The 14,708-nt window shown below is 50.6% G+C and overlaps 4 protein-coding genes across 4 annotated transcripts; 2 read left to right on the top strand and 2 right to left on the bottom strand.

The window, feature by feature from the left end:
- Nucleotides 1-512: 512 nt before the first annotated feature.
- PC9H_007621 (uncharacterized protein) lies at nt 513-1,442 on the top strand (the record flags this gene model as incomplete). The annotated part of the gene is made up of 1 exon (XM_036777150.1): nt 513-1,442. One exon carries the CDS (start codon nt 513-515, stop codon nt 1,440-1,442), a length of 930 nt encoding a protein of 309 aa, XP_036630770.1.
- A 130-nt stretch (nt 1,443-1,572) lies between these two features.
- Nucleotides 1,573-2,801, bottom strand: PC9H_007620 (uncharacterized protein; the record flags this gene model as incomplete). Its single annotated transcript, XM_036777149.1, has 6 exons — nt 1,573-1,644; nt 1,696-2,270; nt 2,326-2,380; nt 2,435-2,640; nt 2,691-2,711; nt 2,765-2,801. 6 exons carry the CDS (start codon nt 2,799-2,801, stop codon nt 1,573-1,575), a joined length of 966 nt encoding a protein of 321 aa, XP_036630769.1.
- Nucleotides 2,802-2,826: 25 nt separating this feature from the next.
- GPI18 (ER membrane glycoprotein subunit of the GPI transamidase complex-like protein) lies at nt 2,827-4,063 on the top strand (the record flags this gene model as incomplete). The annotated part of the gene is made up of 2 exons (XM_036777148.1): nt 2,827-3,429; nt 3,476-4,063. The coding sequence occupies 2 exons, from the start codon at nt 2,827-2,829 to the stop codon at nt 4,061-4,063; spliced, it is 1,191 nt and encodes a 396-aa protein (XP_036630768.1).
- Nucleotides 4,064-4,280: 217 nt separating this feature from the next.
- Nucleotides 4,281-13,869, bottom strand: PC9H_007618 (uncharacterized protein; the record flags this gene model as incomplete). Its single annotated transcript, XM_036777147.1, has 44 exons — nt 4,281-4,349; nt 4,406-5,085; nt 5,142-5,271; nt 5,328-5,411; nt 5,469-5,915; nt 5,973-6,158; nt 6,211-6,464; nt 6,521-6,583; nt 6,635-6,876; nt 6,926-6,998; nt 7,053-7,099; nt 7,148-7,243; nt 7,296-7,396; nt 7,450-7,493; nt 7,546-7,640; nt 7,690-7,730; nt 7,787-8,334; nt 8,385-8,427; nt 8,478-8,505; nt 8,556-8,589; nt 8,643-8,656; nt 8,708-9,318; nt 9,367-9,618; nt 9,669-9,823; nt 9,878-9,889; nt 9,940-9,994; nt 10,047-10,216; nt 10,270-10,308; nt 10,365-10,408; nt 10,461-10,673; nt 10,730-11,093; nt 11,157-11,291; nt 11,345-11,399; nt 11,449-11,552; nt 11,603-11,650; nt 11,701-11,916; nt 11,974-12,103; nt 12,164-12,255; nt 12,308-12,641; nt 12,692-12,891; nt 12,953-13,268; nt 13,321-13,345; nt 13,399-13,744; nt 13,806-13,869. The coding sequence occupies 44 exons, from the start codon at nt 13,867-13,869 to the stop codon at nt 4,281-4,283; spliced, it is 7,299 nt and encodes a 2,432-aa protein (XP_036630767.1).
- Nucleotides 13,870-14,708: the final 839 nt, after the last annotated feature.

Below are 14,708 nucleotides of genomic sequence, written 5' to 3'. Positions count from 1 at the left end.
GACCTCGGAAAGCCACCCGTTACATGGAGAGACGCGACGGTTGTCGGAGATTAAAAATATACATCGGGCCTAGTACTTTCTATCAATAGCAGAAGCACCAGGCGGGTGCGAGACTGGCTCGGACTTTTATCAGTTATCTTTGGGACAGTCAAGTACAGGGTAACCGTGTTGGCGTCAACTCACGTAAACCGCCCGACAGGTCCCAGGCATGTCTCGTACACGACGCCATGAGTTGCAGGTTCGAGAAGCAAATTTTTTGAGGTTGCGTAACACACGGAGGGGGCAGAAGGGGCGAGGGTATAAAAGCTCGGCTCCCTGACATCGAGCAAAGAGCAAACCCCAAACCACTTGCATAGAGGCCCACTTCAAAAGTCCTCGAGTAATTTATCATTGACGAGCATCGACTATCTTCACGCGTCGCATCAAATCGCATAACACTCACCGTCCCCTCTCAAACACCCCCATCTACTACACGCCAACGAGGGAAGCTCACAACTCACGACAAGGTTTCGATGATCACTACAATGCAACTTGGCAGCATTCACACCTGCCCCCCGGAAATATGGACCCGGATCTTCGCATTTGCATGCACCGACGACGGGGCGACAGGTCGCAGCCTCGCTTTGGTCTCTCGATATGTCAGGGAGACCTCCGAGCCCGTGAGGTTTGAGAGGGTGGTGTTGAAGGGTGTGGAGAAGATTGTAGCTTTTGCGGATATGCTGGAGGCATTGGAGGAGGGGAAGAGAAGTGTCAATACACTGGATATTGTTGTCGACGTGGATGCGGAGGAAGGCACGAACGTCGAGGAGAAGGAAATGAGGAAGAACGAAGAACTGGACAGTCATGCCTATCTCAATTCCTTACATCGCAAAACCAAGTGCACGCGATCTATCACTGTTCCACACGAATGTCGCAGCCGAGGCATCGTGGCTTCCGGTGCAATAACTCATATCCTAGACATGGTCGCGCCGCACCTGCAGGATCTGTCGATCTGGTTCAACGCGACGTACGAGCGGACCTTCGTCTTCCTTCCGAATGTAGACATGCCAGAGTTACGGAGGTTCGCCTTCAGAGGAGAGAGAGTGCCATTCTTCTCCGGTAGCAGCGGAAACGGTCAGATCAAGTGCGAGAAGTTAAAGGAGATGACAGTGGTGTGGGACCAATTTCCGATGGACGTGGTCCGACACGTCAAAGCGATCTCGGGCCAACTGATGGCCTTGAAGATAGTGTGTCGGTCGCCTGGGGACTTCATGACTCTCGTAGGACTGGCATGGCAAAGGGAGCAAGGCGATGTTGAAGAATGCTGTGAAGAGAACGACACATTCAAGGGCGGACTACCCGAGCAGATTGTTTGCTGCCGGATGGCAGGTAGCGTGGAAGAGGGGGAATGGGACGCGCTGAGGAAAAGTCTGGAAGAGGATTCGAGGTTCAGTGTGTTGTAATAGACGGTCTCACTTAACCTATATAGTCAGCCAACAATCATAAAACATACCCCAATAATAACTAGATTGTTGTTGCACCATAGCTAGACTTTATTAGCATCGTTGTTGGCATTAAGAGATAAAATGGCGTTCATTGGGTAAGTTCTTTTCGAGTAGGAATACTTTCTATGGTCCCTCTTCTCTGTACGCATATCCCGGCGGCCTGGTATCTACACATGAGTCACCGGTTGAACCCACATTGCAAGCGGCTTACCTCCACGGACGTCCGTAGGATGGACTCGAGTTCGGGTAACGACAAAGTCGTACTAACTTTGTTCGCCGAGTGTTCCATCAAGCCAGCCACAAAGAAGCCCGTAAAGCAATCGCCTGCGCCTGTCGTGTCTATGACGGGCCCTCGGAGAGATGCAGCAGGAACGACAATCGTCCCATGTAGAGTATGAGCAAAGACGCCTTTAGCACCCAGAGTACATATGATATTGGTGGATGGATAGAATGCAGGCGCGTCGCAGAGCTTCGCAATGATTTCAGAAATGGGTGTATCTTTGAGGATTGATTCCTCGGTGAGGATCTCACATAGAGCAGTCGCTTCGCCTTGATTGACAATGAGCCAGTCCAGGTTACTCCACGGAAATTGGGCGACCTGTTCTTTGGACGGGATGGGCGATGGGTTGAAGATACTGATGATCGGAGGGTTGCAGGACTTGGAGAGGCGGAGATAGGTTTGTGTTGATGAGAACAAGACTTCGTTTTGGAGGAGAAGATGAGTGTATCTTGAATCGAGTGCACGAGGGAGGGGTAATGGATAGAAATTGGCTCCCGGATAGAGGACTGGGTGGATTGATCATTGAGTTCATACAGCACTTGTCAGAGAAGAATCGCATACTGATGCTGTTCTCGCCGTCGTCCGCAACTTGGATCATCGCGCGCCCTGTATGTGTCTTCGCTTCTCAGGATCGTGCAACAGGGACCAGACAGTATTCGACGGTGCTCACCTCGACTACGGAGACATTGTCGGTGCTGACCCCGATGGCTTGGAGATATTGGATGAGCCATATACCGTCTTCCCCGACCGAGCCCAGGAGATCTACGCGCCCACCAGCTTTTGCGATGGCGACTGCCTGGTTTGCGCCCTTGCCGCCGGCCCGACGCTCATATTTGGTCGAGAATATCGTTTCACCTGCACGAACGAGATTTTTCACTGTAGGACATTGAGGTTGAGAATTAGCGAAAGCAGGGAAAGCGACCCACCGTGAAGATACTCGTCGTTGTCTTGAAGCTGTGTGAGAGAAGGAAGTGGTCACTGGTGGCGCTGATGGACTCACTCAAAGAGCCTCGGACGAGACAGCGCGGCGGGGTCATGAGCGTTGTTGGCAACAGCGATCACATGCCTTTCGAGCTTGTCCTCCTCTCGGGCGCGGCGCACCTCCTCACCGCCGCCTTCGCCTACGCCTGCCACACCGCCGTCGTTCTCTTCGACTCGTCGCCCACCGTCGCCGCCATCGACAGCCCGTTCTTCAGATGGGACGCGTTCCACTTTGCGCACATCGCGGACCACGGCTACGTTTACGAGTATGAGTGGGCCTTCTTCCCAGGCGTACCCAGCGTCCTACGTATCCTCTCCTCATCCTCAGGCTCGGACCATTTATCGTTTCTCTTCCATGCCCTCGCTTTACTCCCTATCTCGATGTTCAGCGCGCTGACGCTATATGAGCTCTCCTCGCTGGTCTTGGGGTCTCCCAAACTTGCCCGGCTCGCAACGCTGCTCAGCCTGTTGCCCTCGAGCCCCATCACACTGAGATTGGCACCGTCCCCAGAAGGATGGTATACATGTGCAGCGTATAGGGGAATGTTGCACTGTGCAAGGAAAGAATGGCTCCGCGCGGCGCTGTGGTTCATGATCGCTGGATCCTTCAGATCAAATGGCATTGTCCTCGCAGGCTTCATCCTCTGGGGCATGCTCGTCGAGCCGTTTCTGCTCCAGAAAAAGGTACGTGCGCGGGGTCATGGTGTTGAATGCGACTGACAATTATCAGATTTCACTCGCCAACCTCTGTAAATCCATCCCCCTCGTCGGCATGGTATTTGCCCCATTCATATACCATCACTGCAATGCATACCTAGCCTTCTGCCTTAGCGCAGACGTCTCCGCTCCAGAGTGGTGTTCGCGCACAATCCCATCCATTTACAGCTACGTTCAAGCCAAGTACTGGAATGTCGGCCTATTCAAATACTGGACCCTCCAACAGCTCCCCAACTTCATCCTCCCAGCGCCCGTACTTCTTATCCTCTTCTCATTCAGCTTTTGGTACTTGCGCAATCTCTGCCCTGATCGGCGTGCAGTGGAGAGACGGCCGTCCAGTCCATCGAGCTCAAATTTCCTTACACTCAAACTCGTTCCTCATGTCATCCATACCTGCTTCATGGGAGTCACTCTCCTCGTTGCATCGCACACGCAAATCGCCCTCCGCCTCGCTGCATCTATGCCCACCATCTATTGGGCTGCGGCGTGGTTACACTGTCACAAACCCACCCATAGCCTAGCTCGGTTATGGGTATGGTGGAGTTTCCTCTGGGGAAGCATCTCCATTATCCTCTGGACAGCATTCCTTCCCCCGGCCTAAGCTTACGCTTTCTTGAATTATATCATTTCAACGAATACATCGTAATTTCGAAAAGGACATGCAAATGTAGAAATAACAATAGTCATTGCGTGGTATAACATCAACGCGTCCAGGCCCGTTCAACAAAACATTGCGAAACAGGTTGATGAATGTTCAATGAAAAGTCTCTCGAGATAGAACGTCAAAAGTGTCTATTACAGACTTCCGAGGGATGAATTTACGAAGAGGTCCTCGATGGGGCATCTCGGGGTGTGGTTTCGGGTATGGTTGCAGCTGCCGACGGATCCTGAGGAAACGATAAGGTGAGCTTACAAGCATCGTTGCTGAATGCTAGGAACGCACCTTCGAATCGTTAAGACTCTCTTCGCTGGCAGAGGGTGTTGGTGTTGGTTTGGCTTGCGGTGCATCTTGCTCGGGTTTCGCTTCTGGCTGACTGATCGAAGGTTCGGCATCTGGTGTCTTCGTGGTAGGAAGTGCCTCTGCCTCGCCCTTTGTCGATTCGGGAGCCGCAGCCGAGCTTTCGACAGCAGCTGTGGACGCACTAGCCGACGTACTGCTGAGCGCCTCAGAACTCGACGTTGCGTTGACCGACTCGGCCTTCTGCTTCATGGCAGAAAATCCAAGCTGCAGGTCGTACTTCGTAGGAACCGCTTTTTGATTAAGTTGTAGCCACGGCACTTGGTATCCGCCCCTCCCGATCCTTACCGTGTTCGCCGCGCCGATATCCAGAATACCTAGCGGAATAATGTCCAACGCTGCAATAGCACCTTGGGTAAGAAGGACGTTTCCGAATGTTCCGGAGTTGACTGTTTGACCTGGGGGAATGACGAAATTGTCGAACGGCTGCTCGAAGTGGGCGAATATCTGGCCATTGACGCCTGAATCACTTTGTACGAATTCAATAACGAGATCTGTATTGAAGGGATTGAAGACGTCGAAGTTGACGGATACGAGGTTGGTGACCAAGGAATCCAAGGTGATAAGGACTTGGACGTGAGTGATAATAGTTGGGTTGTTTGTACCTGTGAAAAGGTAACAACATTAGAGCACGAACACAACGCTAGGCCCTTCAACCTACCTGCTAGCTGAGACGATAGACGCAAGCCGCTGAGAGCTGGTTGTAACGAAGCGAACGGCGTGCTAGCTGAGTCTCCTTGGATTACAAGGGGCAACCGATTGTCCGTTTGAATAAACTGAGTCAAGAAGCCCTGTCGACGGTCATCAGTCCTCCGCAATCATTAGCAATAGTTTCGCAATGACCGACCTGGGCGACAGTATTATTGGCGTCGTCGGGTTGGTAGTGGAATTCGGCAGGGATATCGTTGTCGCCTGGCACGAGATTGAAGGGCTGTGAGAGGCCAAGTTAGACTCTGAACGTAGAACTGACACTGATCACGAAACGTACATCGATTGCTGCCCTGCCGATCTTGACGCCATTGAACATCACGGGTAGAGATATGTCCACGGTACTCAACGTGACATTGGACGGGTTGTGCAACGTGTTTATCAACGGCGAGACGATAAATTCGCTACCTCCGTTTCCACCACTACCCGTCACGGATACATTGCTCAAAGACGCGGTACCGCCGAAGGAGTTGATACCTTTCAAGCTTGAAGGAACCTTGAAGGGTATGCCGGAAATGGGGACGTTGCCTATCGCAGTGTGTGCGGTAACGTCAGCGGTTCCTTTGAGGTCAAGAGCCGCGGTCTCCTGCAATGTGACATGTGCGAAGAGGGCCTGGAAGCCTTGGTTATTCAGAGACTTCATAGGTACGTCCTTGAAAGCAATCGGTAGATCGACAGGATTTCCGGTGGAAACACCGCCGTTTGCGGGCGCATTAGGTATGTCGAGCTAGGTCAAATCATCGTCAAAGCCGCGTAGGGAAGAGAGAAGGGAACAGTGTCTTACTTGAGCAATATCAACCCCCGACGAACTGAGAATCAGTGTTTGCTTTGATTCGATCACTTGTAACGAGAACCCAAATGGATTCTTGTACTGAGCAACTGTTCCTTGGGAACTTGCAAGAGGTGCGAACGCTTGGTCGGGCGTTTTCATCGTCACTGCGAAGTCGTCAAGCGTGATTGCAGTTATGACCTAATCCTCTCTTTCAGCTCCAATCGCTACTTGGACTAGTCGAACCACTGACTTCAGAGATTTGACCGGGTAAAGTTACAGTCAACTCGAGCGTCTTGAAAGCTTCGCTGAGCCATCCTACTGACGAAGCTCCGGGTTGAATGAAATCACCCTTCGCTACAAGAGTCTGATTCTGGCCAGCTAAGAAGCCTGAGAAGAGTTTTCCAATGGTTTGAAGGTCAGAGTCGCTCTGAGGGACAATTCGTCCTGTAAGGGGGAGAGGCGTAATGGAACCAGCAGTGAGGAACAGACCAGACCCGGATAAAGCTAGAGGTCTATATTAGTAAACAAGATATATAGTAAATTTGTACCACGGTCCTTACGTCCTACATGAGTACCCTCGAAGAAGGACTCGAACCCGACGGTGCCGAGTTGGATACCGAGCTCTAGTATGTTCGTCAACTTTGCGCATATCTTCTCAGACAAAATGCACCCACGAGCAGGAGAGGGAATCAAAGAATCCGTTTGAATGCTGATCCCACCAGCATGGTCATCATGAGGAAGCTGGAAGTTGCTGATCGTGACACCATTGAGCCCGTTGAATGCCTTGAACAACACCTTCTTTGACAGAGAAACATTATCAAATATGGTTCCTAGTGCTTGCACTCGGAGTTTATCCGTCGATATAGTCCATTCAAAGGATTCATCATGTAGTAACGCAGTCGCGAATGCGGTGAATCTAGGGATCATCAGCGCTGCATGACAAGCCCGGATGGCAGATCACTTACTGAGAAACGTCAGTAATCTTTAATCGACCATTCGTTTGATAGTTGGGGACCCCAGAGTCAGCAGCCGCACAAACTAGAGTGTACAAACATCACAGTGAGACACGATTTGGAAGCATCGGGTACATACTAGGGGGCAATGTTATTTGCGCAATATTGTTGCCATTCCACGTTACACTAAGGCCCATGAGAATAAACCCGGACAAAAAATAGAGAAACACAGACGTGACGGGCTCCGTGAACGAAATGAGAGCATCTAGCGGACCGGCGTCGGTCAAAGAACCTTGCAGCGACAAGTCGAATCCATCGTTAGAGACATTTCTGGCGTCACTCCGTTAGGAGGTTATTGCATCAACTTGACATCTAGGCTCACGTTATATTGGCCTCCGAGAACTGTAGCTTCGATCCGTCAACGAGATGTTGAGCGATGGGTCCTGCTACGGCGCCAATGGTGAAAAGAACGCTCCTGTCGGTCTAATTGTGCTGTTGGGTAAAAAAGCATCTCCTTCCATGCAGACAGCGCTCACAATTGCAGGGACGTTCGCTTGATTGAAACTTAAATCCGTCGCAACTATAGCATAAAGTTAGGGGGGAAGTATACGACGCAATCATCGGGATCTCACAGTCATCCAGCTTTGTATGCGTGTCGACAGCTAAATTAACCTTCAAACCAGAGAGCGACTTTAAGATGGCTCCCGCCGCATCGAATTGATGCCCGCTACAAAGAGATTGGAAGGCGGTTTTCAGCCAACATTGTCAACACTCACCTAACACAGGTAGGTGCTTGAGTATCGACGGCGGTCTTCACCTATTGCAAGATAGTCGTGAGCGAAGTGAGTCGAGCTCGAGGAGCCCTAAGCTTACAGGAGGCTTGAACTCCGGATTTTCGATCAAGAACTGGAACATCTGTCCCAAAGGGCCGAGACTGACGTCCTGCTCTTGAGACGAAATGCTGAGGAGCCGAATGATGTTGCTAGGCTCGAGGTTAAATTTAAATGGCAACGATGGAGATGTCGCCGTGCTGTGGCCATCTGCGTGAACTGGTGACGAAGAGATGTCTACGTTGTCAATCTTCCCTAAGGTGAGACCGTGGAAAGTGACAACGGTCCCAACGCGTAGTAAATTGATGCTGGCAGTGAAGGGATTCGCCAAGGTAAAGGTGGCAGAAGCAATTCCCGTCTCAACGATGTCGATAGGGAACGATAGTGATGTGCTTTGTACCAACGTCTGGTGTATAGCTGGTATGGTTACTGGGCTCAGTCGAATCTGTGAAAGAGCCGATTTCAATGAGCCGATAGTAGTAGAGCCAGTATTGCCCGAGATAGCCGTGTCTGAATCAACTCCCTGAAGGAAGTTTTGAAGCAGTGTTCGGCCGGCTTGTTGAGCTGCCCCTTGTGGTGCGTAATGGACGTCTAACAAAACTTGAGAAGTGTTCGTGGGCCTATAGCAAGCTTCTACTCACCAATGGGATATGATGCATTGCCTGGCTGGATGACAAGGCCATTCTGGATGACATGTCAGTGTGCGAACGGTGTGGGGTTAGCCATAAGCGTACGATATCAGCAGAACCAATGGTTTGATCCCTGCGAAATTGTAAGCTTATTGAGGACGAGAGGGGCACTGATCCACCTACTGGAATTGCAGGGCGAAGGAAACATCTCCAGTTCCTGAGGATGCATCATTTAGCACCAATAGCAAGGAGGAAAAGGTGCCGCCTTACCAACTGTGAGGTTACTGGAACAATTGTACGTTAATAAGGTTCCGACGTCCGTGCAATCAACTTACCTCGGATTGAACAAAGCGCTATCGACTTTGATGAGCAAGAAGTCAGGGAAGCCATGGTTCACATCCAGGCCGCTGACTGTAACAGGACGCGTGTTCAAGCCTTGTAAACCGTCAATCGAGCTGTCCACCGAGAAAGCGATATCAGGAAGAGAGAGAAGGCCAACGGCGGTGTTCGCCTCAGCATTGGAGCTGCCTGATAGGTGCATTGTTACTGATTTGCCGACTGTGGTGGCAGCTACAAAGTCATCAAACACGCTGTGTCGATTTCCATCGACGGCGAAAGGGACGTCACTGAATGTCAGTGCTATCACCCGCATCTTGACGTCAGTTTTTGTAGGAGCTTTGGGAAGGTCAAGGGTTGCAAATGATTGGCCGTTGAACGAAATGCCAATTTTTTGTTGCAAGGAAGTAATATCCAAGGGAAACCCGAATGGAAGCGTGAAAGCTGCTGACGTCGAACTACTGCTAGTGGCGGGTTTGTAAGCTGTATCCTGGGTGAAGAGTAGCTTCAATTCGTTGAGGGTGATTGATTGGATCACGTCCAGAGGGCCTCGGTTAGGCAATATCGTGTCAACTTGGAGCGTTTTGATGCCCTCGTTTAGCCAGGTAACCTATGGTATATTCAGCAGCATGTTATCAAATCATTGCATTCTCTGTACCTCGCTGGGCCCCGCGCTGGCACCATGAACAACGACATTGCTATCTTTCCCATGTAAGAAGTTCGTAAACACTTGAGAAATAATGTCTAGGCCTTCCTGGGAAGCCTGAGGCACAAGGCGTCCAACAAGCGATAAGGGAGAAGTAGAGCCAGGGGCAAGGGTCACCTCCTTGCTGGCGACGGGGGCAATCATTGTGTTTCCAACGAACGTGTTGAAACCTAGCGAAGACAACTGCACGCCCACTTGCGAAGGCTTCGTTGATTGGTCAGATTTGAAATGTCATCATGACTTTCAGAACTCACGTTAGTCGCGTCAGCCTCGATTGTGAGATGGATACCTCCGGCGGGATCGTTGGCGGGTAGATCGAAAGACTTGATCTTTACGCCACCTTTCAAGCCGTTGAATCCCTTCAGCGTAACTTTCTTCGAAGATAACGAAATGCCATCAACCTGGATTCCTGTGATTGTATTGGTCAATAAGATTTGGTCGATCTTTCCAGGGTTGTTCTTACCCATGGCGCTGACTATAAACGCGACATCAGCTAGGATAAGAACTCCGAAAGCAGCAACGTACCAGTCAAGTTGTCGCCGGAGATCTCCCACTCGAAAGATTCCTCCGTGAGCAGAACCTACAATTGCCGCTGGTCAAAGCCTTCCTGTGCGTTCAATACATATATCTACCTTGGTGAACTCGGTGATGTGGTCAACGTCAGTCACATCGAACGTCGTCTCCACATCGAGAACGGCTCCAACATCGCCCACCACATCAACATCGGTAAGCTTCATGTTCCCTATCGGTTTTCCGGCCCACACGACGGTCAGACCTTGGTTGAACGATATCTTGGCGTCAACTACACGGCGTAGAGAGTGAGCACCACTGCAGCAATAGGGAGCAAAAACATACATGGACCAGCGTTGTTTATCCCACCTCTCAGTCTCGTCTCTGCATAAAGTTTCAGACTCGTGACTCTCCGAATACTGGACGCGAGGAACACTCACTAAACGAGTTCTGTTGTGGGTCGATGATGAGGACATCGTCAATGCTATGCATGATCGTTAAAATGGAAGGAGAGATGAGGAACCTGAGTACAATACCTGATCCCGGACTCGCTGACCACCTTTTGTACAATCGGCTGGGCCAAGACAGGAAGAATTAGGTTCAGGCTCTCATCTGTCTTGGTCGGGACACCGGGTTGCGTGTACTTGAGGGTAGTCTTATAGTCACCCATAGTAACATCCGTAGTCAGCTCAACATCGGACTTGAGTTCCTTGAAAGCAGTCTGCACGAATTCCGGCAGGTTGAACCCACTATAAGGAGCATGAACGTGAAGGGAATGAATGGATGAAGAATGTTATGGACATACGTGAAGATGTTCGCTCTCTGCTGCTTGCGTGGTGGATTACCGGTTGTAAAAAGGTACGTGTAACCACCGACATCAACTATTCCATCCAAAGGGGTGGTGTCTAACCCAGCGTCAACAGCAAGAAGGCGCGTCACAGTGAATAGCGAGTTTGGATCGAAGTTGAGGTTGAAGTCAAGATCCGGAGATGTCGTCTTCGACTTGGGGTCGCTAGAGAAATCTGTGTCCGTCTCGATGTTACCTAGGTTGATGCCCTGAACGGTCACTGCGGATGTGATCTTGGTGATCTTCAGGGCGGTGCTAAAGGGGTTGTCGAGGTTGACTCGGACGTGACTGATGTTATTAGCCCGACCAGTGGTCGGCAGAACTAAGAAGAAGAGTAATTTGTTTGTGAGAAACGATGTTGGGATCGAAGGGGGAGGCGGCGTACCTCTGAGCTCCGCAGTGTCTAGCAAATTAGTCTTGAGGCCAGGCAACACCACGTCAACTCCAAGGGACTTGAAAGCTTCGAGCAATGACACGACTTTTGTACTTTGATCAAATCCGGCAATGTGCAAGTTGACATCTGAGAAGTATATCAAACTCGGGCAACACTAGGCCATCAATGGTTGCACGAACCTTTTTTGCCCACGAAATCGTTCAGCGTCTGGAGCCCCTCGGGGCTATCATTGGCCTAAAGCATGTTTGAGTTTCATTGACTGAGCGGCGAGGAGAGGTCAGACCTTAAAATTAGACGAAGCCTTAACAAAGTTGTCACCCATCGTCAAAGTAAGGTTGGGCAACAAATTAGTCCCAAGGGGGACGCCATCACGGAATAGCTGCAGGTCTACAGATAGAATGAGCACCGGTGCAACTAAACAGAGACAGTAAACGTACGCAAGTCACCCGTAGCTAAGTTGAGGTTAGAAGGGTTGGATATATTGACTAAGATGATGGTTAGTCGGGGATTGGGGTGGAAGCAACGACGAGCAGACCATTAATGCCCAGCGTGATGCCCTCTGTGGTACCTCCAAGTACGTCCACTGAATCAATGCTGACGAGGCCCTTGAGACCCTGCAACCCCTGAAGGTGGGTAGAAACATTGACTTTAATGGGGTCCAAGGTAATCGTGCCTATGCTCATGTTTGCGATCGCTCTGGAATTACCCACGAGACGAAACTCAGCCATGTCAGCACTGGTGAGTTCCGCGTCTAATCGCACCAAGATGATTGGGTTGGGTTGTTTGTGTATGAGGCAAAGTGACGTACTGAAGGCTGAAAACGCCGGGTGCATGGGATCAGGGGAGTTGAGTTTAGCATTGTCGATCGTGATATTGATTGAGCCCGATGTGTCATCTGGGCTGAGAACCGAGATCGAGGATGTAGAGGCGCCGAGAGGCTTGGGTGGCAGTTACTCCTCAGTAGAAAAGCTAAATCATGATGAGCAGGCGCAACTCACTGTGCTTAATCCTGCTACAGCAGCTCCGTTCTTCGTGATATTGAAGTCGTTCTGGATTTCACCGATCGAGAGACCGAACCCGAATGGAAGCTCTGCATTTGTTGGGTTAGCGAGAGAAACAGCTTCGCCGTCATCTATACGCACGGAGAGATGCTTCGACCGTTCTACTAAGGGCAGTGGGTGACCATGGATCCGCTTCGGTGAATGCAAGGGAGAAGTCTCCGATACTGATGGTCTTGATAGGATCAATTGGAATCGAAGACTTGAACGGAACCTCGAGTCGGAGCGATTTGAGACCGTCACTGAGCCATGAAATGGAAGAATTGTCGCCTTGGAGGGTTGAACGCCCGGTCGCAAAGACAAGAGAAGATTCCCCGTTGAGGTAACGCGTGAAGAGGTCGGACATCACTGCAAGCTCAGCCTCCGATGTATGGGGTATGAGTCTCCCTTTTAGCGTAACATCCACTGGTCCAGGAGCCTGCGAGACTACGTCAATGACCATATCTGATTTTGGATGAGGGTACACACGATGACAGTATCGGTCCCGGTCCCGGTACCAAGAAAGACATCCTTGTAGGAAAGATCGAATAACACAGTACCGAGATTGAGCGAAAATGGACTGGGGTTGTTCAATGTCGTGATGGCGACGAAATCGATGCCTCCTTGTGGATTGTCACTTGGAAGCTTGAAGTCCTTGAGAGCGACATTGCCAGAGAAACTGTTGAATCCTATCATAATGTATAATGCACTAATCAGCAATGTAATGAATGCACCCTAGCAACCCATTACCGTTCAGCGTTACATCCTTCTTGAATTTGATGCCTTTTGACAAGGGAAATTTGAGAGCTTGAACATGAAGGTTCTCGCTCTCGAGCCTCCATGTAAAGTTCTGTGCGGTAATCATCTGCCCAGCGAATCGACCGAATGCAGCCTCGTCTGTGATGTTGAACACTGTGGTGTCATTAATGGTGGCGCGTTTGTTCATCGTCGATAAAGGGCTTAAATTCATCACACCGATGGGGACCTCGTTGTCCCCATCGAGCCAAGTAACGCGTACGGGATTCTTGAACTCGATCCGAGCGTTAATGATACCCGTGTGAGCGACCTAACCATATGTGAGCATGTTCAAGTAGCCTGAACGAGAGTGGGCAGCTCACGTTTCCTTGTAGTGCCAGTTGGAACCTATGAAACGCGTAATTAGTATTGAGACAAGGATCGAGGTCAGCAACACGTACGTATTATTCAACGGTTCCGTTATTTGGGCCACCTGTATATCCAAAGTACTTCTGTTTACGACTAGTTGCGCGATGGCTTTGATGACCGGGAAGAGAAGAATGAAAAGTAACGCGATGCCCAGAGGAATAATAATCAACTGCGAGATGATGAACCACCTCTTCTTGTAGAATGGCACATGGGGCGGCGGCGCAGGCTGAGGCCCATCTTGCGCATCGTGGGGGACGTCGCTAGTTCCGCGGTAAGCTCCGGTAGCTGGTACCCCTCCCGCTCCCACAGGTACGCCAGCGGGTGTGGTCCTGGCGTATCCCGCTGTCTGATTGAACCCAGCAGGCTGCTGAGCGTGTCCTATATGCACAACCGAAACAGTCAGGCACTGCTGGGACCTGGAAACGCGTCGGGCACCCACCTGCGAGGGAAGCAGCGGAACCTGAGTCGTCACTTGCGCGGCTTGCAGGCCTGTACTGCTCCATTGCCGCGTCGTGGAAGGGGGGCGAGCGAGAAAGGATGAAAGGGAGAAGCAATGGAGGAGCGGTTTCTTAAGTAAGGAATGGTCGAGCATTGGATGGTGATTTTCAAGTAACTGATGGGATTTGCTAGCCCTCAGTTCTATTTTGGAGCGACGAAGGGTGAGAACCGCATGCTTCCCATGCGATTGGGTATAACAACGATGGACCACATGTCTTCGTTTCCCATCCCCCACCTGCCCCCACACTTACTAAATTAATGCGGGGCTGTGGGGACAGGTGGGGGCGGGGGCATAAGGGACATATGACCTCTGTCCCTGAAATATTCCTGATGTTAGCAGTTATTCGAAAAGTGAGACTTTGGAAAACAAACTGGCCTTGCCATCAGGGCATCAGATCAAGCGTTGTCGCGAAGAAGGGCACCCCATCAGTAAAAAATGTCAGAACCATACAGCATCGATGAGAAAAGACAACTCCTCCATCTCATATGGCGCGACGGAAGCAACAATCACATGGCAAAATGATGTCCGGAATAGCGGAGGACGCGGAGGACGCTATGGTGTGCAGGCACGCCTCCGAACACTCAACAACTTGAAGCGTCCATCACGTTCACAGCCTTGGGATGTCGAGCAACCATCCGACGGAATGCGCGACAGGGATTCCCAGCCTTCCGGGTGCAATCCTAACTTCACTACAACGATTATCTATATCAAGGAACATATAAGAACATCAAAAATATTACAGTGCGGGTACAATCTTCGACTCGTAGGAATACATTACATCTGCTTAACCAATGCCCAGCGATATTACAAACTGCAAGAGGGGAATGCGTACATGCTTCATAT

The sequence above is a fragment of the Pleurotus ostreatus genome (genome assembly GCF_014466165.1).
Source record: "Pleurotus ostreatus strain PC9 chromosome Unknown scaffold_5, whole genome shotgun sequence".
NCBI lineage: Eukaryota > Fungi > Basidiomycota > Agaricomycetes > Agaricales > Pleurotaceae > Pleurotus > Pleurotus ostreatus.
Note: the sequence above shows the minus strand (reverse complement) of the source record. Positions and strands in the feature narration are given on the sequence as shown.